The sequence below is a fragment of the Hibiscus syriacus genome, unplaced genomic scaffold (assembly GCF_006381635.1).
Source record: "Hibiscus syriacus cultivar Baekdansim isolate YM2019G1 unplaced genomic scaffold, ASM638163v2 tig00112471_pilon, whole genome shotgun sequence".
In the NCBI taxonomy this organism is placed as follows: Eukaryota; Viridiplantae; Streptophyta; class Magnoliopsida; order Malvales; family Malvaceae; genus Hibiscus; species Hibiscus syriacus.
This window is the reverse complement of record NW_024063340.1, coordinates 66,880-92,422: the sequence shown is the minus strand read 5'-3', so window position 1 is coordinate 92,422 and position 25,543 is coordinate 66,880. Positions and strand designations below refer to the sequence as shown.

Sequence of the window (25,543 nt, the reverse complement as noted above, 5' to 3'; positions counted from 1 at the left end):
ATAAAAATATTAAAATTTAAATTTTCTAACCTTATTTAAAGAATTTAATCTCTCATCTTAATTAAATCAATTGATTGATAATCTTTTTCTAGTAATATAATTATAAATTAAATTTATTTATTAAATTAGTGTAATGAGATGGTTTAACATTAACGTAATTAAAACTTATTTTTTGAAAAGTTAGGTGTAAAAATCAATTTGAAAATAATATAAATAAATATTAAAGGATACTTTTTTTTCTTTACGCTTAAAAGAAAACCTAATTCTCACATCCTCTAGAAAATCCTTAACAGAGACTGCTGGAAAACTCCTTTAAAGAAAAGAATAAAAAGATGGGATTTGCTTGCAAGGAACAATTTTGAAGAGTAGTTGCTTTCCACTTTTATTTACAAAATTTCCCATCACAAAATTTTAACCAATAGTGGAATATCTTAATTCTAATTTTTTTGGGTAACAAATTGTGGAATTTCATTTCCTTAGCAATAAAGTAAAACAAAAAAAAAGACCAAACTCGGTACTCTAGAATATCTCAGAACCACACGCGCTAGCACAGTTTTATTTTACAGAAACGGATAAAGCTTTATTTAGTCATCAATTTAATAATTTATTTTAATTTAGTCCTTTAATTTTATATCAATACTATTTTATAATTTGATCTCTAAACTTAAATCTTTTTTCAGTTAAGGATGTGACGATTTGTGACTGTGCTACATCATTATCCAAAAAGAGAAGCACATCTTTTCTTTTCAAAATTTTAGAATAAAATACGTTAAATATTATTAAATTGTGTTTAAATGGTCTTTTCAATTATTCAATTTTTAAAAGATATAAAGTAATTATTAAAATATTAAAAATAATAAATTTTATCTAATCATGAAGAAATTACTAATATTCTTATAAAAAAAATTCATTTATTATAACATCATTATAATTTTTTATAATTTTTTAAAAATTAAATAATTAAAATAATTAAGCGAATACAATTTCATAACCTGTATCATATTTTATTCTAAATTTTAATACAATATTAATATATTAAATTCAAAGATTAAATTAAAAAATATTAAAGATCAAATTGAAAATGTTATAAAGTTTAGGGGTTTAAATGTAGTTTAACACGAAAATTACTCCACGTGTCAACTTCTGGTGGAAACTTACAGCGGGTACGTGCACTTACGAGATCCATCAAGAACTTTCTCCCCACTAAAGAAACCGCCACTTTTCTTCCATTTATAAACGTCCCCTAAACCCCCCATCTTCAAAGGACGAACAAAAGCACTAGTACGAATTCACCCGCCATTTCCCCATTTATACTTCACTCAGCTTCTTCAATCTCTATTCAACGATGATGTGGAATCAACCGTACGGGAAAAACGACATGGAGGCCGGAGGAAGGCCTCTGTATCCGGCGATGTTAGAGCCGCCGGAGATGAGGTGGGCTTTCATCCGCAAGATTTACTCCATCATTTCCATTCAGTTGTTGGCTACGATCGCGGTGGCTGCCACGGTGGTTACTGTGCGTCCGATATCTCATTTCTTCGTCGGGACTGGGGCTGGCTTGGCTCTTTACATTGTCCTCATCATCACGCCTTTCATTAGTACGTTTCTTTTTCCCTTCTTCTTCTTCTTCTTCTTTTTTTTTTGGCGTTCGTGATTTGTGAATTTTCGGTTTACGAGAAAAATGAATCGGTTTCTTTGTGAACTGTGCAGCTTTGTGTCCATTGTATCACTATTACCAGAGGCATCCGGTTAATTATCTTTTGCTTGGAGTTTTCACGCTTTCTTTAGCTTTCGCGGTTGGATTGACGTGCGCTTTTACCAACGGTAAGTTTGGATTCTTGCTCTGTTTTTGTTTGATAGAAATCGGAGGACGGAGAAGAACGAATATAAGTATATTTAAATCTTAAATTAAATTTTCAGTTTGTTAATTAAGTTGTGTGGGTGTATTAATCATTTTATTCTCGGTAAGATAAATACATTTAAATGAAGCTTAACTCAAGATATAGTTAAAAGCGAGTATTCAATGAGTTTTTTTTTAGTTGAATCGAGAATAGAGTTTTGTTTATCCTCAAGACTAACATAAAATTTGATGTTAGGTGACAAATTTATGAAGACAGAGAAGGCAAATTTATGAAATTTTAGGGTTAAAATTTTATTATCTATTAATATAAAAAAAATTAAATTATACGGACGATATATTAAAATGCTTCTAATTGACTGCATGACGGTGAACCAACTAAATTTGATGCGCATCCTGCTGCATTCTGAGCAGGAAAGGTTATTTTGGAGTCGGTGATCCTGACGACAGTGGTGGTCGTGGCTCTAACATTTTACACCTTCTGGGCTGCAAGGAGAGGCCATGATTTCAACTTCCTTGGCCCTTTCTTGTTCGGCGCCGTCCTCGTTCTTATGGTTTTTGCTTTGATCCAGGTAATGTGATCTAGTCCTGCATGTTATATTGTACTATCTTTCGTATCCTATTGAAATTACCGAGTTGGTGTGAATGTGTACAGATTCTCTTCCCACTGGGTAGAATCTCCGTGATGATATACGGTTGCTTGGCTTCGATCATCTTCTGTGGTTATATCGTATACGACACCGATAACTTGATCAAGCGATATTCGTATGACGAGTACATCTGGGCTGCTGTGTCTCTGTATTTGGACATCATTAATCTCTTCCTCTCATTGCTTACTGTTTTCAGGGCTGCAGATAGTTGAGTTTCATTTTTGTTGTTCTTTCGAGGTTCATAAGATATTCGTAATGATCACCCGAGTGTTTGCTGTTGATCTTGTTTCTCTCTCTCCTTGTATCAGTTTAGGTGGTAATTGTGAATGATGTGAGGGAAAAGGAGGGATATGTAAGGTTGTCTAAACTACTAAACTTTGATATCGTTGTACATAACTGATTGAATGGAAAGCTCCGTTTTGCTTTCTCTAATACGAGTATGACATAAACACGATATACGTGGGATGGACGGACATTCAAGATAGAAAAATCTTATTTGGTATTTTTTTGGTTCATTAAATCTATCCTTCATTAATTTTTATAAAAAAAAAAATTAATTTTAACTTATTATTATTAAAAATTGAAATTTAATTATTTAAAATGTTTAAAATAAAAATAATTATGGTTAAAGTTTAAAGTTTTTAATATTTAAAAAGTACCCTAATATAATTAGGGATGGTAAAAAAACTGAAATCGTCGGAGAAAATCGAAAATTAAATTAAACGGGTCGAGTTTGAGGATAATAAACGGGGACGGGAAGAGGAAAAATCGAATTTTTTAAACGGGACGGGTTTGGTAATTCCCGCCCCGATTATCCGAATACCCAGCTCTATACCCGACCCGATAAATATTAAAAATAATTATTATTATATTATATATATATATATAATAAATTTAATTTAAATTAAAAAATATATAAAGGGTTATTTAAACGGTAACGAGGATCCCGCGGTGAAAAATAACCATCTAAGGTAAACGGGTAATTTTCACCACAGGATATTCGTTTCCCCGCGGTTTTTCCCGATTACCCGATGGAGATCCCCGCGTTTTTTTAAACGGAGACGGGTATGAGTTTTTAAACGGGGACGGGACCAATCCCCGGCCCGAAACCGTCCCGTTGCCATCCTTAAATATAATATTATAATTATGTACTATATTAGAATCATTCTAAATAAATCAGGTCGAGATAAGTTTTTATATAAATCTGAAGTGTAAGTTTTTACTATATTGGAATTATTCTAAATAAATCAGGACGAGTTAAGTTTTTATATAAGTTTGAAGTGCAAGTTTTTACATAAAATTTGAAGTTTTGGATTGGATGGCGTCTTTTTAAATTAGAATCAGTGGGAATGTAGGAATTTAATTTTTGGTAAGCTCGGTGGACTAAATCTTTAAATCTTTAAAAAAATTGACTCGACTCGTTACCACAACACGAATCAGGTCATCTCTCTTGTATTTTCCTATGAAGGCCTTCGAAGCATCCATTGAAACAATCGGGTTCCGTCTCCTCCGACCACATGTTGCCGCCGCAGAACAATGCAGAGCGGAATCCACCCTGTCAAACAAGTGCATCAAGCCCGTCCTAGAAGCTTCGACATAAGTCGGCTGTCATATTTGTCTCGGAAAATCTCCGTGAATTTGCCATCATGTATAGTAACATCATCCATATAAAATGCCAAACATGATATAAATAATTAACATGTAACTAGACTATATCAATCAAACATGTCTAGTAAGTTGGAATTTCTTACAATTACATATGTAATTATTAGAGAAACAATTATTTTCATACGATTACTCTATAATTGCTCTAACAAGGTCGTCCTCAAAGTTTTAACCTTATAACTGAACCCTACACTATTATGAATTGTTCATCAGATTAAAAGAACCAATTTAGATGATACTATATCTTGTTCGGCACTTCCATTGAAACCTAATCTGTATGTACATTTCAAATGACCAGGAAGCCTTAGGCTCATGCATATATAACCTTAATCTGTATATATCCATTCGAAATGTCAATGGCAAAATTCATGAATCTTGTACTTTCACAACAAACATATGATTGGGAAATGATTGAACTTTCACAGAGAATGATTTATGGCAAAATTCAAGCATCTTGAACCCAAACCCTTATTGTTCTATCCCCTTCAAGCCCAGCAGAGGCAATTTTATTCTCAACAGGATGGCAAGTCACGGATACAACTGCATCCGAATGGCCTTCGAGTCTCTGAATCATGGCCTTGGATTGAAGATCCCATAGATACACACATTTATCCTCCGATCCACTAACAATGTACTTACCACTCGTAACGGAGAATGTCGATGTTATGCAGTAAGCTCTGTTTGTATGCCCTTGATAAATCTTCAGAAACTTCCCTGTTGAGTAATTCCAAAGCTTCTGTAATCGAAAAGAATGACTAATTAGGGTAAAATTAAAGGGAGTTCATGTTAATCTTCAGAATTTAAATGGTGTTTTTTTTAATTTACGAGAGTGCTGTCTAGAGTTGCAACGAGGATGAATTTCCCGTTGGGGGAGAATTTAGTGAAAGAGACGCCGGGATCTTTGTCGTCGATTAGGGTTTTCAAGCAAGTGCCTTCTTTGGCGGCCCAAATCTTGCAGGTCCCATCGTGGCTACCCGATACGATCAGCGAACCGTCGCGATTGAAGTGAACCGACGTCACCGGCATGGTGTGCGCCCGAATTAACCTTACGCACTTCCCCGTTTTCACCTCCCAGATGCGAATCGTCTCATCGAAGGATCCCGAAACGATGAGATTCGATTGCGGGTTGAAGTTAACGCAGAAGACGAAGTCGGAATGTCCTTTGAGGATCTTGAGGCAATCGAACGGTGGACGCGCGTCCCAGATGCGGAGAGTACGGTCGTCAGAGGCGGAGCAGATGTAGTGGGAATCGGATGACCAGGCGAGGTCGGAAATTCCTTCCGAGTGGCCAACGAGGCGGTGGAGGAGGGAGAGGGTCGAAGCGGACCAAATAATTAGGGTTTTGTCGAGGGAGGCGGAGGCCAAGAGGGTACCGTCGTTTGAAAATTTTACACAGGATATGGCGCGTTGATGACCGGCTAGCGTTTTCAGGTGACGGTATGGCTTGTAGCCGGCGGCTGACGGTGGCTGGTTGCTGCTGACGCTAGACATTGGGTGGATACGGCGGAGCGAATGGAAAAGCTTAGGAAAGCTTTATAATATCTAGTCTCTAACGTAGCTGGCCTGTTCGTTTGATTAGTAGCGCCCAATATAAGTTAGTTTATGTGTGTATAAATTAAACATATATACTTTGTCCACAATAAATTGCAAGTATTTCATAAATGGTATTCGTAATAAGTGATTTTTTAAAGTTAATTAGTATACTATGTATAGTGTATTGTCCAATAATAGTGATCCACAAACAGATAGCAACAGTAAGTTTTTTTTTTTTTTTGTATAATTTTAGCACCGCAGATTTAATTTAAGAAAAATAAAATTTTTGGTTCAGTACATGAAACTAATGTAATTGCGGTAATTATGATTTTGAAATTGAAATAGTAAGTCTACCTCTTCTTTGCCTTACTCGCGTTTATTGTAAATGGTTGTCCCTTTTTCTCATATATATATATATAGGGTAAGGGGAGGTAAGATAGTAGGTTATCCCCAACATCAGATTGAGAGCAGCTTCCGTAAGAGACCTCCGAAAATCAACATACATGTGCATGCCTGCTTGAGCTGTTTTATCTCATCCCAGTTTCAAACTTGTATTTCATTTTGCTTTATTTTATTTACCATTAAAATGTTTTGCAGGTTCTTGTACAAAATATTCCTCCTGGTCCAGATGAATCAGTTAGTGAGCATGTCCAACATTTTTTTCGTGTAAATCATCCTGGTCATTATCTTACTCACCAGGTGAATTTTTCTTTGACAACTTTTCACCTATGATAATTTGGCTGTTAAATAAATTCTAAGTAGCACCAGTGCAGGAAATAAGAAAAAATAGATGATCAAACAGGAAATCCTATGTTACAAGTTTTTGGATTGATGCTGTCTTGAAGTATCATGTTTCTATTTTACACTGATAAATTTCTATTGCATTAACTGCTTTACTTTGTAACTTTGATAGATTGTATATGATGCAAATAAGCAACCGGCATTGGTTGCCGAGAAGCGCCCCTTACAAAATTGGTATATTTACTACCAAAACAGGTATGAGAGAACTTCAAATAGGCCAACCACAAAGGTAATATCTTTGCATGAAAAACTATATTTCGCTTCATTTCCGTTCTTGGCAGAGTAGTTTGTTTAATATTACACCAACTGGCATTTGCTATTCCATGTAATTTTCTGCTGTTTAGTTCGTTGTCCAAATTTCTTGTTATTATAGACAGGTTTCATGGGTCTTTGGGGCACTGAAGTTGATGCAATAGATCATTATTCTTCTCTGATTCAGAAGCTGAGTGAAGAAGTAAGTGTTGGTAATGCTCAATCCCACATAGTATTGGAAATACTATTGGGAATGAGTATTTAAGGTTTGGATTTCTCATTTTCTTGTTGAGTGATAGAGAAGAAGGGGACTCTCGCGCACAGTTGCCGCCGTCGTCCGTCTCGTTTGTCTTCGACATGTCCGCGCGGATATTATCTTTTTAGAGAAAATTCTTGAGGAATTTTTCTTTGAAAGAAACAAATGAAAAATATGAAAGATTTCAACTGATATTTATATGCTGCTGAGTACTGTTTAAATTCAAAATGATGACAACTGATTTATGAGTTATCATAAATTAAACAGATTTTTCCTAAATTAAATCAAAGAACGTTAAGATGTATCTGGACTGATTTCCAGCTTTGTACATAGTAGACAAGCTGTTAATATCAGGAGTTACATGAGTTATTTGATTTAAATCCAGGGGTTACATGATTTAATTCCAGGGGTTATAACAGTTGAATAATGATGCAATGAACATGGACTATTTTTGAGTCAGATTCATCTATACGTTTCAGCTGTTACAAAAGAAGAGATTTAATCCTAAAATTTTATGGACGATTTTAACCCTATTTCTAGCCTATAAATAGAGAGTTATATTCAGCTTCTCAACTCACTCTCTAAGTGTTTTCTAAATATTCTCTCCGTGTGTTTTCCGATCAGAAAAACAATACTACCAGTAGTCCACTCCGGTTTCGGGTGTACGGAATTCGGAGCGACTGTGTTAACCTCGGGGGACGGTCCGCCTACTGCAGCAATTACACACATCGGGGCGAATTCGTTTCTAAGGCAGTGATTTTTACCACGACACGGTTTACGAATATGTTCATTTTAATTACTGTTTATATTTCCAGTCAGTGCTAACGATGTAATTTTGCAGTTCATATATCCAACAGTAAGTAACGTGGTGACTGAGCTGGGATTCTTTTTCTCTTTTTAAATATCTTTGTTGTGCAAAATTTGTCGTGTGATGAGGTAATACTTATTAGAATTTCCTATAAAGGGTTTATATCTTTATTGGCCTATACCGTTCCTATTCTTCATTTTAAAAAAAAACTAAACATTTCTAACACCCGTGTCCAACATATATTTGGATTTTTGTATGGTTCTCTACTGAACCTCCAAATACATGAGAAAAAACTTAGACGTACCCTTGTGGGACATGTTCCATATTCAAAAGTTACTCCCAAGTAAATGGATATTGGCTATGGCTACTTTGTCTATCTTGGTTAAGCATTCCCTCACCATCATCCTTCCAGGCACATGTACATTGACACATGAGAAAAAGCTTTATTTTCTCTCTTCTTATTCAATTAAGGGAAGAATATATAGGCAGAATCAAGGCAATATTAAGATGATATGCAGTTTACCTTCCGGGCAACGCAATGTTATCTCCCTCGTCTTTTTTCATCCCCTTAGTATTTTCTTTTTCTGCAGTTAATGTGCAGTTTAGTTACTCATGACAATCAGAAATTCCCTCAATCTTATGCAGGAAGCTGCTGAAAGGGAAAGAGTCTCGCATGATCCTCATTCTATAGTTCCAGCGGCATTTGTTTCATTCAAATCGCGATGGGGGCAGCGGTCTGTGCTCAAACTCAGCAAAACCGTAATCCTACAATTTGGTTGGCAGAATGGGCTCCTGAGCCTTCGTGATGTTTATTGGGATAATTTTGCTATACCATATTTTGAACTCACCATTCGAAGGTTGATAGTGGCCGTTGCTCTATTTTTTCTAATTTTCTTCTTCATGATCCCTATAACTTTTGTTCAATCACTGGCCAACGGCCAACCTTGAGGGGATTCAGAAGGTTTTTCCTTTCTTGAAGCCATTGATACAAGTGTAAGTTTCTTGAAGTATCTTGTCTCGGGTTTCTTTCTATTAATTAAGCACCTCCTCATGTGTCCCTCAATATTTTCCTCCCTATAACTATATTGTCATTAAATACGTTGTTTCCATTTTTCATTTTGCTTGAATTCCGAGCAATGAAGGTTTCCCTTCCCTCCTTGCCGCAAGTACTATGTTGTTTTGAGACACTTAGTAGCTAAAACTTTCCAACTAATCTGAAACTTCGTTTCAGGGAGTCGGTCAAATCCGTCATCCAAGGATTTCTCCCTGGGATTGCACTGAAGATATTTCTTGCTTCACTTCCAAAGATTCTTATGACAATGTCTATAATAGAAGGATATCCATCGTTATCATCTTTGGATAGAAGATCAGCTGCAAAATATCACATGTTCATCCTTATCAATATATTTCTTGGAAGCGTTATCACTGGCTGCAGCTTAAAACATTCCTCGAGAAGCCTCCAACAGAATATGTACTTTTTACTTTTCACCAGAAAAAAATGGATGGGTTTTCATATCTAACACTTTAATCACCGAACGATGCACAAAGATTTAAATCCGATTTGGATCGGATAAAAATTGATCCGGTTTTTTCACCTAGCCAAAAAACCGGATTTTAAAAAAATCGGTTTGGAGGGCAGGATGATGTAACCGGTTTTGGTTTGAAAAAAACCGGTTTTTAATCCGGTAAAAAATCCGCTCCATCCAAATAATCCTTCAAAGCTAATTTTTTAAACCCCAAACCGAATTTTTTTCGGATAAAAAATCGGTTTTTTATCCGGTAAAAAATTCGGTCGTCCAATTTTTTTTCCAAACCGGTTATATTATTCGGTTTTAAAATATCCGATCCGATTTAAAAAAACCGATTTTTCCTAAATCCGATTTCGGATATCTTTTGCACAAAATCGAATATTTGAATTTTGTATGAACTTATGCCGAACGTCCCCACACGTCCCCCAAACTATGACTCATGCTAGATTGCTCCCCAAAATTTAAATTTTTTTACATTTTGAGATCTCAAACTATCAATATGTTTATGACAGGTTCTTTCGGTGGCTGTCCCTTTTTCCCATATATATATGGTAAGGGGAGGTAAGATAGTAGGCTACCCCCAACACTAGGTTGAGAGCAGCTTCCGTAAGAGACCTCCGAATTATGAAATGCCCTCCGTGGGACTCGATCCCACGACCTCAAGATTAAGAACCTTGTGCTCTACCAACTGAGCTGGATGATCATTTTCTAATGACAGATTCTTTCAGTCTGATCATTAAATGCCAGTTTTGATGTGATGTGGAATATATTTAAAACACATAGATCAAACTTTAAATACTGTGCACTTATTCCTTGGACGACTTTGATTTGATATGTTAAGGAAAAAGTAATAACCCTATTCAATTTTAATGACACGGTTTGCTTTTTAGCATGCCAGATTCAAACAGTCCATGTTGCATGGGTACACATGTTTAGAATTTGACCCAATGTTTGATCTATGTATTTTCAACAGGCTTCTTACAAAAATAAAGTTTAAGATATACTTAAAATTAACTTTTTTTAATGTTAATTTTTGTTGTTGTTGGGTTACTTAAATTTCTTTAACCATTTATTTTTATATCAAACATTTTAAATATGCCTCATGTCATATCTAGTCTGACGTTTAAGAGAAAATAACCTCAGTGACCAAAAATCTTAGATAATATACGATTTTGATCAACTTTTTTTGGATTTGCGAAAATGACCAACAAAATCGCAATGTGATCTCTAATTCGCATTGCGATCTCCACTATCGCAAATTCACGTTGCATTTCGCATTGCGATAGTTGAAAATCGCGTTGCGTTCGCATTGCGATCTCCATTATCGCAAATTCACGTTGCATTTCGCATTGCGATAGTTGAAAATCGCGTTGCGTTTTTCCATTTCGCATTGCGATAGTTGGAGATCGCGTTGCGATTTTCCATTTCGCGTTGCGATAGTTGAAATCGCAACGCGATCTCCATCATCGCAAATTCGTGTTGCGATAGTTGGAGATCGCGTTTTTCCATTTCGCGTTGCGATAGTTGAAATCGCAACGCGATCTCCATCATCGCAAATTCGCGTTGCGATAGTCTACAGTTGTCGTTGCGATTTTCCAAATTCGTTGAAAAAAAGATTTTGTTTCTTAAGAATTTTCTCTAAAAAGTTAGTATACGCGCGGACGTGTCGAGGACACGTATTACCACGACCACGACCCGACCCGACCCGACCCGACCCGACCCGACCCGAGACGGACGGCGGCGGCGGTGCGCGAGAGTCCCCCTTGTTCTCTATCACTCAACAAGGAAGTGGGAAAGCCAAGCCTTAAATACCATTCCCAATAGTGTTTCCAATACAATGTGGGATTGAGCATTACCAACACTTGTTTCCAATACAATGTGATTATTCAGGAAACAATTAACAATCATGCACCTTAAAACAACTGAATCAACAACCAATTACATTAGTATTATACGATTAAATATGTCATAATTAAAAGTCAATCTACAATCAATCGCGATTATTGTAATTTTAAGCAAAACATTCAAAAATAATATCACTATTTAAGGCTCAATCCCACATAGTATTGGGAACAAGTGTTGGTAATGCTCAAATCCCACATAGTATTGGAAACACTATTGGGAATGGTATTTAAGGCTTGGCTTTCCCATTTCCTTGTTGAGTGATAGAGAACAAGGGGGACTCTCGCGCGCCGCCGCCGCCGTCCGTCTCGTCTCGTCTCGGGTCGGGTCGTGGTCGTGGTCGTGGTCGTGGTAATTCTTAAGAAACAAAATCTTTTTTTTTAACTATCACAACGAATTTGGAAAATCGCAACAACAACTGTAGACTATCGCAACGACAACTGTAGACTATCGCAACGCGAAATGGAAAATCGCAACGCGAATTTCAACTATCGCAACGCGAAATGGAAAATCGCAACGCGACTGTAGACTATCGCAACGCGAAATGGAAAATCGCAACGCGATTTTCAACTATCGCAACGCGAATTTGCGATAGTGGAGATCGCAATGCGAATTAGAGATCGCATTGCGATTTTGTTGGTCATTTTCGTAAATCCAAAAAAAGTTGGTCAAAATCGTATATTATCTGGGATTTTTGGTCACTGAGGTTATTTTCTCGACGTTTAATGTTCAGTGATATTCAATAATTGAAGGACTTAATTAGAATGCTTTGAAGTTGGACCGGTTTAGAATCAAAGCATGGCTTAGATGTTTGATGCAATTAACTCCTACCACTTAATGGTATTCCCATCAAGTACACTGAAATTAATTGATTGTCGACAACCATAGGTTTTTAGATCAACAATGATTGGGTACCCTTGCGATAGAAATTTGTACCTTCTTGCACTGAATTCAAACGTGTGACACATGCACACGCAACCATAATATTTCTAAAATTGATGTTGGAGCTGGACTGATGAATGCCTTCATTTTTTTTTATCCTTTAGTTCCTTCTATTTTCTTCTCAGTTGCAATATTTTACGCTTTTCGCTGCAATGATCTTACATAATATGATTTGATATTCTGCCGACGAGCTCATAGCCTCATACAACATTATGTCCGTGCCATCTATTTTATTTCAACTTTTCATTTGTCTTGAAATATCCATATATAACACTCGTATTTGATGTGTGTCCGACACAACCGAGTTCAAGTAACAAAGATGTTTGCATGCACCAAACATGGCTCTCTTTCTCATGCCATATGGAGGTGTGATTAAATCATTTTGCTACTTTGTGCAGGATCCCGGAAACCATTGGGGAATTTATCCCACTGAAAGCCAACTTTTTCATAACCTACATAATGGTGGATGGATGGGCAGGGATCGCTGCAGAAAGCCTGAGATTAGTAGTACCTTTGATTCTGTTCCACTTGAAAAATGCATGTTTGGTTAAAACAGAACAAGATAGAGCTGAGGCAATGGACCCTGGTTGCATTGATTCTTTTCCAGTTATAGATCTTGCTGGGACTTTTGATTACAATAGTTTAAATTCTAATTATTGTATGATGTATAAATTGTGTATTTATTTTTTGTACTCTAGTTTAGTTAATTTTCGCGTTTGTATTGAACGAACTGACAATCGGAACACTTGAGAATCGATTGTCTGAATCCGGTTCCGACAACCTTGGCTACATAAAATATACATTTTAAATGGAATTTTTACGCTGGAATTACTGAGAATGGTGGTTCTTTGTTTGTGGGTGCAATGCAAGATAATCAACGTGTATGATCAAAAGTACGAGAGTGCAGCTGCGTTTTGGCCAGACGTGCATAAGCGGATGATTACAAGTCTAACAATATCCCAACGTCTGCCCTGCTGCTGGGATTGTTGACCACAAAGAAGATTGGCAAATCATATTACGCTGTCCTTCCCCTCCCTGTTCTCACCATCTGGTTCTACGCTTTCCGCAACGGCCGCTTCGAGTTGGCTTTCGTCAAATTCCCCTTGCAGGTACCTAATGTCTCATCTCTCGTCTTTCGACACAGACGTTTCAAGTTCTGAATCTAGAATCCAAATGCAGGAGGCAATGATAAAAGATACACTGGAACGAGCGACGGAACCCAACTTCAACCTAAAAGCATACCTGAAAGATGCATACAAGCATCCGGTATTCAAGGGTACCGACATGGAGAGGCCGCTGTAGTCCTTGTTCGAAGAAGAGGGCAGCCCGCTCGTTCCCACAACCGGGATTGCCAACAAACAGTCTCCATCAACTACTGCCTCCCTTGCTAGTTCTCAATCTCATACTTGATTTACTTTCATTTCCTTAGCCTAATATAATCATCCCCTTATCTTCTCAATTTTCAAACTTATATCGTATTCATGTATGTATATTTGTACGTTTGTATGATATACTTTGGCTTCTCATTACTTGTGGGGTTCAGCTTTGGTATTCTCAGATTCTTAACAAGTTTAGGGTTAAATTTAAGGTTTCTTCACGTCTCTCTTCTCAGTTATTCTATTAATCCGAAAGGTTAAATCGATGTGATTTCCAAATTATCGGTTTGATTGATTGAATTAGAATATTTGGTTATGCGAAAAAAATCAACAGGATGAAACATTCGTGTTGTGTTTCAATTGCATCATATCACAAGTAGGGAAAATTAAATAAATAAAACTTGAATCAAGCATATTTACAAAGAATTGTTTCTTCATTCCCCTGTTTTAAAGCTCTCTACATGTAATGATATGCACCTATAGCAAGTGGCATGTTTGCGTAATAGTAAGGTACCTGAAAATTTAAGCTCCGGTTTTGATAATCAATTCGGCAGCTGTGCCGGCAGCATCGGCACCACCCAGTCCAAGCAAAGCTATAGCCAATTCTTCCTCATTCCACTGCCTCAATCCGTTGCTCAGCCTTTTCAAAACATCAACATCAATATCCAAAACCCACTTGTGTGTGCACCCCACCAGCAGGCTCAAAAAGCCGGTTACATAAGCACGCCAAGTGGCATAATCACATCCCAGCGATATTTTCCCGTCTAATGCGCTCGCGAGAAATTTTAAATGCATAGCGAGTACCTTTGGTCGCCGTTTGGACGCAGATGAGGCTGAATCCACGCCCCATGCAAAGGTACCACAAAGAACAACGAAGTAGGCAAGTGCATAACCGCATAGCATGGAAACTACACCTCCAGGTTCCCAGTGGTTGGGTGTATGGGCTGATATGAACCAGGAAGGTAATGTTTCTTTGATCAATGATTGGACTAAGCCTAATCCGCCGGACAGCCAAATCAATGAAGCCCCAAGTGAAGCAGCTAGTTTGACTCGTTTCATAGCCATTCCAAGAGAAACTTGCCCATACCTCAGTCCAAACTTCGTCTTCTTCAGTTTCTCCATTTTCTCCCTTGACAACCCACTCCTGGCAATATCTCTCACAGAAGATATTAAAAGAGAGACAATTTCTTCGTTCATAAACATGATATCTCTGACTTTCCGATGTGCTCGTAAGTACATAATCCCCGGGGCAACTGGAGCCATTCCACCGGAGAAATGAGAGCCAAATCCATGGCCGAGGACTGCACCCACTCCACCGCTGCTGCAAATAATAGAAGGGCTTAATCCAAGAGTAACCGTGAAGCAACTCCTAAGAAGCTGAACCACAGCATCGCTGTTGTGATGGAAGACAGTACAGGAAGCAGAGAATACGAGGAAATCATTCCACCGCTTAACCTTCTGAGCCCACAGAGCAGAAATGATGGGCATGCACGGCCAAGGACAACCTCCACCTAGGGAATTCAATGCTGGGCCTATTAAAATGAGGAAGCGCTCGGAGGTTTTGTCAAGTTTATAGGTTATCGCGAGGCTAACAAGGGCAGCCAAGGGCAAAGGAAGCATAGCCGGAGAGCTCTCCTCTGCAAGCAAAAATAAAGAGATGGAGATAGAATATTAGCCGACCAATCAGTCAAATTATAGAACATGCTTAGGATAAAACTCATTTTTAGGACATTTTTAAAATTGCAAGGGTCCAGATATATCAGTGGAGACAAATCTGTGTCTAAAGAACATTAGGTCAATCCTCATTTTGCATTCCCATTCCATTTACGTTTCCATTTAGTGTTCCGAAGTCCAAATTTGATCTTTGTTTTACTTTCTCTTTTTCTTCTAAATTACATTTAAAATTGCAGAAAATGTTACAGTGGGCAGTATAACGGAAGCAACCTTTTCTTGAAAGGTCACTTCTGGTGATACAAATCGATAGAAAGTTATCATTATCCAAAAACTAATATTTGGTAAAGGGGAACAAACATGATGGTAAGAATAATACCTGTTTCAAGGCTTGGGACATCAACACCAGTGGCAGCTATAATTTTTTTTATTTGTTGCTCGACAATGGATAAATTAGCCAAGGGACTTGGCCAATCTGTTCCATTCATAAAAACTGGCTTCCATATACCTCGTGTTACTTCAGCAGAGAAGTAGCTAACGATGGTTCCCAAGGTTGCTGGAAGGAAATCAGCAAGATCTTTGAGTCCTGAGATATTGCAGGCGAAAAAAAAGAAATGGCTAAGTATCAAATGAACAAAGATATTGAAGAGCAGGATACCATTTCCTTTATAAATTGATTACTGTAGCAAGCCGGCTGCCGGCACACACACTGTTTATGAAAGATTCAGGGTATAATTCAGCAACTTAAAAAGACTGATTGTTTCGATTATGCCACACACAAACTGTTTGCAATTACTCCTATCCTATGCACTATATTATATTCCCATTTATTTAGTTTTACAAAGATTGATTTAGATTGTCAATTTAAATCTAATAATATCATGTTTTAGAATAGAAAACAAATTCGCAGTCATATAACATAAACTTTATTAGAATACCGGCAATTAACCATAGAGGTCGTTTTACAAAATTACTGCATTGACCCCAATGGATCACAAAGAACAACATATAATTCATATTCAAAAAGTAATTCCTGAAATATCACCCCAGCATTCACATGTTACGAGATTGAACCCACTTTTATCTCAACAATAAGATATTATCTTGGTCTATTCTTAAATAAGCTCTTGGTATACTAATACCAGATCCTACCATACCTCTACCAATATTGTTTTCCATGTCTATGTTTACTCTGTATGTTGCTCCGACTCTTCATTTACACTTTGTCCAACAAATGGTACGGGAGTATAACCTCCAAGCATCCTCCGAATACATGGAAACACTTGGAACCCGTGCAGGACACATCTGTGTCCAACATTTCCATCTATGTCCAAGTAACATAGCTTAAGAATGGACATACCTGTCGCTAGTTCACGTGGGGCGATTCTTCCATGGGCACAGGCTGTCAAAGCAGCGTCAAGCACATATGGAGTCCCTTCCAGGATATCCCATGCTGGCAACTTTAGTCTTATCAAGATATCCTCAGCTCCAGTTGCAGAAGAACTACTACTCCCGGAAGTCGTAGAAGTTAAAGACTGTGAACCCCTGCCTATCTTCCTGAACATCATATTGAGGAGCGCATCAACAATCTGATGAACAGTTGTCCCTTGTACAAGTCCTGAGAGGGTTGAAGCAATGCATTCTTGATGCTGCCGGTACCAGCATTTTAACTTGGGAAAGGAATCCATAAATATGAGTTCCTTAGGGAAGTTCAAATTTTTTGAAATTCTTTTAATTTTTAAACGATCCTTCGGTGATTTTCCAAAAGCTGATAATTTAGAGTTTCGAACCATCAACAGGTACTCTGGACTTGGTTGAGATCCTACTGGTGTTGCATCTCTCATCACATGTTCAACGGGTGGTTGATCAAACTTCCACAACCTCAGTAAAAGAGTAAATGCATTGCTGAAAACAGCATGACTAGTCAGCTCTTCCCCTGTTGGAAGGGTCCATGAACCATTCGGAGCAGTTGACCCAAAAACCTCACAAAGGGGCATCAATGCACCAGCAAGTAGTGGAACCTGATATCAAATAATGTCGGTGAGTGGAGATCATAGGACTATACATTGTGGATATGTGCCACAGGGATGCATCATTATTCAGTAATGCAATTGTCTCTGTCAATTCAGAAAGCAACAGCTTCTAATTCTTAACAGTCCAAAATTAAATCTAATTCCCCTCAGTTATACACAGATTGCAGAAAATCTAGGGTTGGCAAAACAATCTGAACCACTGGTTCCAACCAGCCCTGACCCTGTAAGGACCTCTTTTTTTGAAAACAGGGTGCAGGGAAGTTTTGAGATTAACAGGCAGTTCTAGACCAAATCTTCCTGCCCTGGGATATTAACTAAAATGCCCTTCATTTAAATTTATAACTATTCTTAATCATAATTTCTTAAAATTTATTATAGTTTATAACATTAATTTGGTTTAGTCTTTTAAAAATTAATATAATACATTGTGTAAAATATTAAAATCCATTCGTAACTAATTTGCAAGATATGAGGAGGATCTTTTCAGTAAACTCTTTGAAAACTAGTTCCATGGACCTTTCTTCAATTCATACAACATAAAAATATTCACATGTAAGCCAGCAGAAAAAAAACGAACAATGAAAAGTAAAACGTACCATGCCATGTAAAGAGAAGATCTGGACACAATCAACAGATGATATTCCAACAAGAAGAACATTCAAAAATGGGGCGTAACTGATCAAATGGCTCTCACTCCCAGAATAGTTGGCAGGAACTGGTGGTGACAACAAACTTGTAATGAACAAAACAGCTTGTTCCTACAGCAAGCGAGACCCACATAAGCCCCACAAATAGTACAAACGGAAGAAACTTTAATGGGGGGGGGGGGAAACCAAACTTGTCAAGCATTTAAGAAAGATGATGACGAACAAAAACTGTGACAGTAATGCACCTTGTAGGAAGTGACCAACTGTCAAATTACCTGTATATTCCACCCACGAACTAGAGATGCTCCACAAAGAATGCTAGCGGCAGATATCTTGTCATCATTTGATCCTTTGGTTGCAATCTCGTATATTTTCTCGATCTCTGGTAAGCTTCCATCAAATCCAAGAGCTTAAATTCAGTTGTCTTAGCACTGGGTAAATTTACAAAAAAAAAAAACACCTCATATACCTGGCTTCAGGAAAAACAATGCCGTAACTGAAGACCAGGTCATAGCCAATATACTACACAGATGCTACAATTAATCAGTCGAGATACTTTAAATTCCCATTCCCATTCCCAGCCCAGCCCACCTCAGACACATTACCACACAATAATGAAAAAGCTGTATCTGTGGCACGGACACGAAGACATACATTTCTAATTTCTGTATGAGTTTATTTGCTTAAACATGACGTGGATAAGAACTTAATATATAATAAATAACACAATCATACAGAAATAGAAAGACAAAATGATGAATGAAGTTGAAATAATATTAGACCCAAATTTCAAATAACACTTACATTGTCCGTAATAACTATAAGCTTTGTTACTCGAACTCAAGTGTAAGCGTCGGACACGAGTGTGTATCCAACACAGGTATGGCTAAATTTTTCTATATATTTGGAGGATCCTTGGACGTCATATCCCCATATCCAAGTGTCAGACGGAAATTGAAGAGTCCGAGTAACATAGACTATAAGGTATAATGATATAATTGGCTTGTTGACATCTTTCAACCATTCAATTCATAAGTTCTCGCAGAAGCAAAAAGAATCACCATGTTTGAAAATAAAAAAAGAAGGAAAGAAAAAAGATAAAAACAATTCCAGAGAAGCCAAAAAGCATTCCAGTAAAACCAATGGTATTTTTTTTATAGAAGTAAAACCAATGGTACAAGTACTCTAAAAAAAACACCCATTCCTTTTTCATATATCAGATCATAAAAAAGGACTAAAAGACGAATCTACTAGATGATTTTATGGTCACTGCAATTGAACAAAGAATTGGATGACAACTCTTTTTAACAAGGATAGTGTTGTGGTTCAGAGTATGTCTTCGGTCATCAACCCCATCTTAGTGCTTTAACTACGCAACCAAGCCACCTACCCTTCCCATTCAGTAAAGCAAGACAAAAATAAAAATATCTAAAGAAGATACATGTCACATCATACCTAGAAGCTGGAGTAGCAATCAAAGCATTTATCAATGCTGTAGTTAGAGGGGATCCTTTCATCAATGACAACCAACCAGGCACTTGACTAGGAACACTATGGGGTATATTTGCACGTGCATTCACATAGCCTGGCCAGAGATATGCGGATGTGTCTAATAGATTTCTGGCAATACAAGCCTCAACAATCAAATGTCGCAAGTTTCCAGCTGCAATGGATACATAATATTGTAAAATATACCCAAATGGGAATATTAGTATTACACATGCAAATTGGAAAAAGCATTAGCTAGAAAACAGAACAAAATTAAAGGAAAGAAACAGCTACAAAACAGACAAGAGAGTCAGAAAATGGGGCAAACATGTCTGAAATTAATGTAAAGAAAAAGATCGACAAAGTTTTCAGAAAATATAATATCTAGAAAGAGAGAGAGACTTGCAATGATTACGCTCTAGCATAGCAGCTAAATAAGAAAAACCAATCAGATCAAATAATCAAATCCCTTACATAAGAGCATACTTGAGGGGAACATTCGTAAAACTTTGATATAATAAAATAGTAGCTATCACTATTCTGTATGCACTTCTTACTAGGAACTGGCACTATCAATTTATGCAGCATCACATCTCAAAATAGCCTGAATTTGACTAGTACAAAAACACATCTCAAAGTGGCCTTACTAGATAGATAACCCCATATCAAAGGATGAAGGCTAACAGTGCTTACAGCAATTCATGGGCATGTCATTAGCGCTCATGCACTCATAGTATCCATTACCAGCTGTAAGACCAGAAACAAACATAATTGCTTTAGCAGCAGCCTTATTGGCTGCTGAACAAATTGACTGAGGTGGAGTCAATAAAGCCTCAAAATTGGTCAACATCTGTAAGCTGGATATTAAATCTTTACGAAATCTTCCCGTGATTTGCTTCTCTTTTGTTTGATCCATTTGGTTGTAATCACTTTCATCCATTAATTCACTTTCCTCTTCTTCAACAATAGTGGCCACCACAAGTGGGGTAATAGAAAATAACATGCACAAGCAGGTGTCAAGGCGAGGTATTGGACCCTCACTAATGTCCCTTTCCTATGAAACAAATCAAATAGAAAGGAATCGCAGATCAGTTTAAACACGTGAAATACTTGGAAATGAGACAATAATGTGCATGCTTCTCTGAAATATAACTACATCGTTGACAACCAATTTTACTGATAATGACCTAATCAGTTGCCAAAATCATTTTCTTCTAGCAGATATATTATTTAGATATCCTAGTATTTTCCAAGAATGTGTGAATTACCTACTAGGTTGTCACAAGATATCACATAAAATTCCCTCAGAAATTGACAAGAAAATAAGACCCAAATTTAGAGTTCCTTTTAAAGCAGAAAGTCCAAAGCAGCAAACAACAAAGATTGTTTGCCCACAGCAGACACAAGCGCACACTTTTATCCATCTAGAAACATGTATGCATATATGCTATATCATACATGTACATAGACCTGATAACTCTGGACACAATATGATTACAAGATACATGAACAAATAACTTAAACAGGACATGATGGAAATACATGGAAGTGCCAAAATCTACATAATATGAATTATTATCATATCAAAATTTGTATAAATATATAATATCTGAAACACAATTTTGACAAGTGAAAATACATATATACGACGAGAATACAGCAATTTCCAGGTCTACCATCTACATATACACAAAAGCACATATATAGATGTATGTACTTCTGAATGTATATTTGGAATCAGCAAGAAATAGAAGAATGATTGCCCTAAATCAACAAGAACTCAATCAAGTTTGCTGAAATTCTTACCCTCTGAACAAGCCTCAAAGCTGCAATCCATAAACCTAGAAATGTATCATGCCATGTTGTGCCATTGACTGCCTGTAAAGCCTTTACTAAACCTGCAAGGTTGAATCTGCCTTAGTAACATTATTGAGGTACTAGAATCTTTTCTGCTTCACGTGATACAATGTATTGGGCATCTGAAGACAAGTTTTAACTAGTACCAGTAAGTGTTTCAGTGGCACCAGCTGCAGCCACCTTTGATCCATCCATAGCATCCTCAAGAAACAGATCAATAGGAAGCCAAAGTGTAGAAGGACTAGTTCCATGACACTGACCAGATGAAGATGTTAGAGACCCACTGCCCATGACAGCATGAAACTCTTGTCGTGATATTGTTTTACATTCTCTAGACAGAACTTTATGTGTATCAGATGTCAACTGTAGAAGCGTCTCTGGTGTTATATGTTTTGAATTTCGCAATGACATTGACTTTGCTGCAAGAACTCTTAATTGCTGAATGAAGGCTTCCCAATGTGATGGCCTAAGAAGAGAAATGGAATCTAAGTGTCAGCCACATCTTACTCAATCAACTCAAAGCATTGCCAGGACCCCATCCAAATTCAGTAAATCAAATTCTTCACTAAATGATGACATTACATACAGTGAAAAGGTGCCAAATGAATTGCTGGTAATTTCTCATTTGTCTCTTATTCATAGGATATAACTAGCACTATAACCCCTCAACAGAAAGAAAATTAATAACAGATAAAAGTCTTACATGTTTCTCCATGCCAAGAAAAGAATCCTCGAAGTCACTTTATCCTGCAGAAACTCCCCAATTATCTCAATTGCCATCGTCGTATTTCCTTTATACAGAACATCATGGTGTCCATTTCTCATCTTATTACAGTTATCAGCAGTATCTATCTCCATGTCTTCAGTTACAGTAGGCCATATTGATTTCTTTTCTGGTATAAGTTCCAGTAATCCTTCATCTTCTAGAGATGCATCAAGCAGTTGCAATACAACTAAAAAGACAAATTCAACTAGAAGTAGACCAGGTTCAGACACTTGAATGCCAAATATCAGGGAAAGATGTAGAACATCATCTATTGATTTCATAATCCTGTAATTCCAACATAAACTTGCATTAATACGTATTGCAGTAGCTTAGCCAAGTGTCTATGAAAGGATATGAAGCATAGGAAAAAATAGAGAAGTTTACACAATCAAATCAAACCATTTTCATAAAATAGAGGCTGGAATGAATTTAGCAGATAATATTTCTTAAAAGAGGGGAAAATATTGTAAAATATCTCTAACTAATCTTGGATTTTATTCTAACTAATAAAGAGGTCAACATGAATGGCAATTCATAAACAAGCCATACTTCTACAGAAACAAAAGGGGGGGTGAAACCGAAGCTTACGTTTGATAATTTGGCCCGTTGATTTGACATTTAAGCGAAAAGGCATGTCTCCTAAGGAGTTCCATGTAAAGACGATATGCTGTAGGATGAAACTTACGATTTGGAATGACCCTGTTGTAGAACCACATGTCAGTTTCAGTAAAAGAAATAACATATAAATAGGCACCTTCCCACAAAATCATGATCTCACTGGCCAGCTATTGTTGAGCAATATTTGCGGGTGGAAGACTTACAAATAGATGTTTTGTCCAAAAACTGAAATATAGCTATCTAATGACTGCAGTGTAACATAAAATTCCAATTGAGCGGAAAATTTCTTCATAACCAAGAGAAAAAGAATAACAACAGCAACAACAACAAATCCACAATATTGTCAGATACCCTCCAACTTTTGGTCACTCGTGGATTTGTAAATATTCAATTTAGTTAGTACCCCTAAATCTAAGGGATTGTTTTTATTACTAGAATTAGTCTCTTACCTAGTTTAGAAGTTACCTAAGATAAGGCCTAGGCTTGTATATATAATTGTAAGTTTCCTACAAGTTCAATAAGAGTGAATTGCAGTAAAATTCATGGCTTTTGTCAACTCACAAGCAAATGGACAATAAAAGTAAAACGTTTAGACTGCTAATAGCCATTAAAGAAAGAAAAATAGAACCAAATAATACATTAAGTATTTAACCTTTGATGAGGAAACATCAAAAACATCAGCCTTTATCATTTTGTTGCTTTAATTAAATAATGCCATAAAACAGAGAGAAGGATTGAAATGAAAGCAGATGTGATAAATAGGTCCATTCAATGATGAACACAAATCCGCCATAAAACCCAAACTCGGCCATTCCCTCAGCACCACCATCCAGTCATCCACTTCACCACGTATGCATGCATGCATGAATATGAATAGCGGTAATCATCTCTTACACCAGAAACGGAATTTAAAACAATATCATAATAGACAATTGTTGTCACTGATTCCTACATGAGAAAAGGGTCCACAGATTCTACAGTGTCTTGTATTCACATGAACTACGGAGTCTTATTGTGTTTAAAATGAAGTAAGGCATACAAAACGTTGATGCTATCAACTTAAAAGCCAACCTCAGCGAAAGAACCAAACCATAATACAAGTCATCAAAATAATAAAATATAAAATGCCCATTAAAAATAACAAAAAAAAGAAGAAGCAATAGTCACAAATATCATCAACAGTAACTAACGCAAATACAAGCACCATGCCCTTGAGCAAAAGTTTCGGTTTTGAGTGTTATGTAAAGAGCTTCAACGGCAAGCTATCATATACATACGTACGTATGTATTCAAAAACAAGGTTAAATAAGAAAGGAAAATAACCTTATAGAGAGAAGGGCGAGAACGAGCATAGGAGGAGCCAAATTGGCAGTCAAGGCCTTCTCCAGGAACTTCCACGTGATGGGCAAGTGATTATTCCAGCAGATATGGGAGACAAGAAGGTGAGCCAGGTCGATCGAAGGCAATGAAACCCCAGCTGAGTTAAGCCTAGAACTCAGTTGAACCGCCCAAAGAAGTGGGTCACTGTTCTTCTCCTGAGCCGACTTAGTCTGCTCCAGAACCGATTCCCATACCAGACCCTCCCCTACGGAAACCGCCATGCCAGCTGCCGCCTCTGCAAGTTGGTGGTCGGGATTGATTGTACTAGTCTTTACAGTTGAGTAAGTCGAGTAGAGAGAGAGTTGAGCCGATGAATCTCCGTCGCTGTCCCTTCAAGCCATGGCAGCAATTCCAAACTATGGGGTCACCATGATTGAATGAAAATTTATCACAGCGTAAATCAGAAAAGTGGGGTTTTTTTTTGGTAATATGATTGATAAGCAGTGAAAAGGGATTTTTTTTTCTTTTTTGATTTTGACTCAAATTAAAAGGACAATCAAATTTGGGGACTGTTTGGTTTTTTATTCCTCTGCGTGTTCTACAATATAAATCTAGGATCATCCATTTCCCTCTAATATAGTAAACTGCTGCGAATGAATAAATAAATAAATCTCCCGTCCAAATACTAGACCCTGATCTGATATGATCCAGGCCTTTATTGACTAGTCCTCAACGAAGGCCTAGTTTTATTATTATTTAAACTTAATTATAAACTAATTCATAGTAAGATTTGAGTCGATATTTTGGGTTAATATCAGAGAAGGGATAGAGATCTATTTTCCTTTTTTTCAAACTTACCCTTGTATGATTCTAACTCGAAAAATTAGGTGATTTCGAATAAATAAAAATATAAAATTGACTTAAATAATTTGAAATTATGATGAGTTTTATCAGAAAACAATGAAATTTATGGCTAATTTATAAGTGTTGTAACTGTGTAATATATAAGATCATCTAGAAAAAATTCGTAGAATTAAATCTGTTCAAAATTGTTGTTGAAATCCATTGAACTCGTAATGAAATCTTTCAAGTTTTGAATAGCATAATATATATATATATATATAACAAAATTTTGAAATAATAAATTTTAATCATTGGACTTGATTAATAAGAGTGTGTAATCCATTAATTTAATTTTTTTTTGAGTGAAGAAACTCGAAATCAACTTAGCTTATTTTTTAAAAAATAGAAAATTATAACTTATCAAATAAGTAATACTAATATCAATAGATTGCATTACTTTTGTTAACATTTAATGGAGAAATTTATAAATTTCAATTTGAAATTTGTTTTTCTATAATAAATTTTGATTAATTTTAAGTTCTGAATAATGGGTATATTTATTTTGCTTTGGGGAATATTATAATATATTTGAGTTTAAAATATAGGATAAAGTTTATGAGATGTATTCAAAAGTATATAAATTTAGTACATTGATATAAATCCGAATATAAAAACAGCTTAACATGTTTTAACCGACTTCCTCAATCAACCCTAAACCGAAACTAAAC

The 25,543-nt window shown here is 36.6% G+C and overlaps 3 protein-coding genes and 1 pseudogene across 5 annotated transcripts; 2 read left to right on the top strand and 2 right to left on the bottom strand.

Moving 5' to 3' along the window:
* Positions 1 to 1,276: 1,276 nt before the first annotated feature.
* Positions 1,277 to 20,760, top strand: LOC120179945 (protein LIFEGUARD 2-like). Of its 3 annotated transcripts, XM_039185394.1 has the most exons (6): positions 1,277 to 1,598; positions 1,711 to 1,824; positions 2,273 to 2,430; positions 2,514 to 2,720; positions 3,182 to 3,186; positions 20,751 to 20,760. In XM_039185394.1, exons 1-4 carry the CDS (start codon positions 1,346 to 1,348, stop codon positions 2,718 to 2,720), a joined length of 732 nt encoding a protein of 243 aa, XP_039041325.1. In that variant the 5' UTR covers positions 1,277 to 1,345; the 3' UTR covers positions 3,182 to 3,186; positions 20,751 to 20,760. The 3 variants fall into 3 exon arrangements, with proteins under 3 accessions (XP_039041325.1, XP_039041324.1, XP_039041326.1); XM_039185393.1 differs by lacking the exons at positions 3,182 to 3,186; positions 20,751 to 20,760 and having other exon boundaries at positions 2,514 to 2,789; XM_039185395.1 differs by lacking the exons at positions 3,182 to 3,186; positions 20,751 to 20,760 and having other exon boundaries at positions 2,273 to 2,436; positions 2,520 to 2,789.
* On the bottom strand, positions 4,560 to 5,679 carry LOC120179944 (COMPASS-like H3K4 histone methylase component WDR5B). Its single transcript, XM_039185391.1, has 2 exons — positions 4,999 to 5,679; positions 4,560 to 4,909 (listed from the first exon to the last, which is right to left on the bottom strand). The coding sequence occupies exons 1-2, from the start codon at positions 5,662 to 5,664 to the stop codon at positions 4,619 to 4,621; spliced, it is 957 nt and encodes a 318-aa protein (XP_039041322.1). The 5' UTR covers positions 5,665 to 5,679; the 3' UTR covers positions 4,560 to 4,618.
* LOC120179874 lies at positions 5,835 to 13,635 on the top strand (annotated as a pseudogene).
* Positions 13,994 to 24,517, bottom strand: LOC120179943 (mediator of RNA polymerase II transcription subunit 33B-like). The gene is made up of 12 exons (XM_039185390.1): positions 23,976 to 24,517; positions 22,623 to 22,733; positions 21,972 to 22,319; positions 21,415 to 21,734; positions 21,218 to 21,309; positions 20,105 to 20,465; positions 19,379 to 19,586; positions 18,199 to 18,313; positions 17,873 to 18,034; positions 16,604 to 17,264; positions 15,623 to 15,829; positions 13,994 to 15,209 (listed from the first exon to the last, which is right to left on the bottom strand). The coding sequence occupies exons 1-12, from the start codon at positions 24,251 to 24,253 to the stop codon at positions 14,095 to 14,097; spliced, it is 3,978 nt and encodes a 1,325-aa protein (XP_039041321.1). The 5' UTR covers positions 24,254 to 24,517; the 3' UTR covers positions 13,994 to 14,094.
* Between the last annotated feature and the right edge of the window lie 1,026 nt (positions 24,518 to 25,543).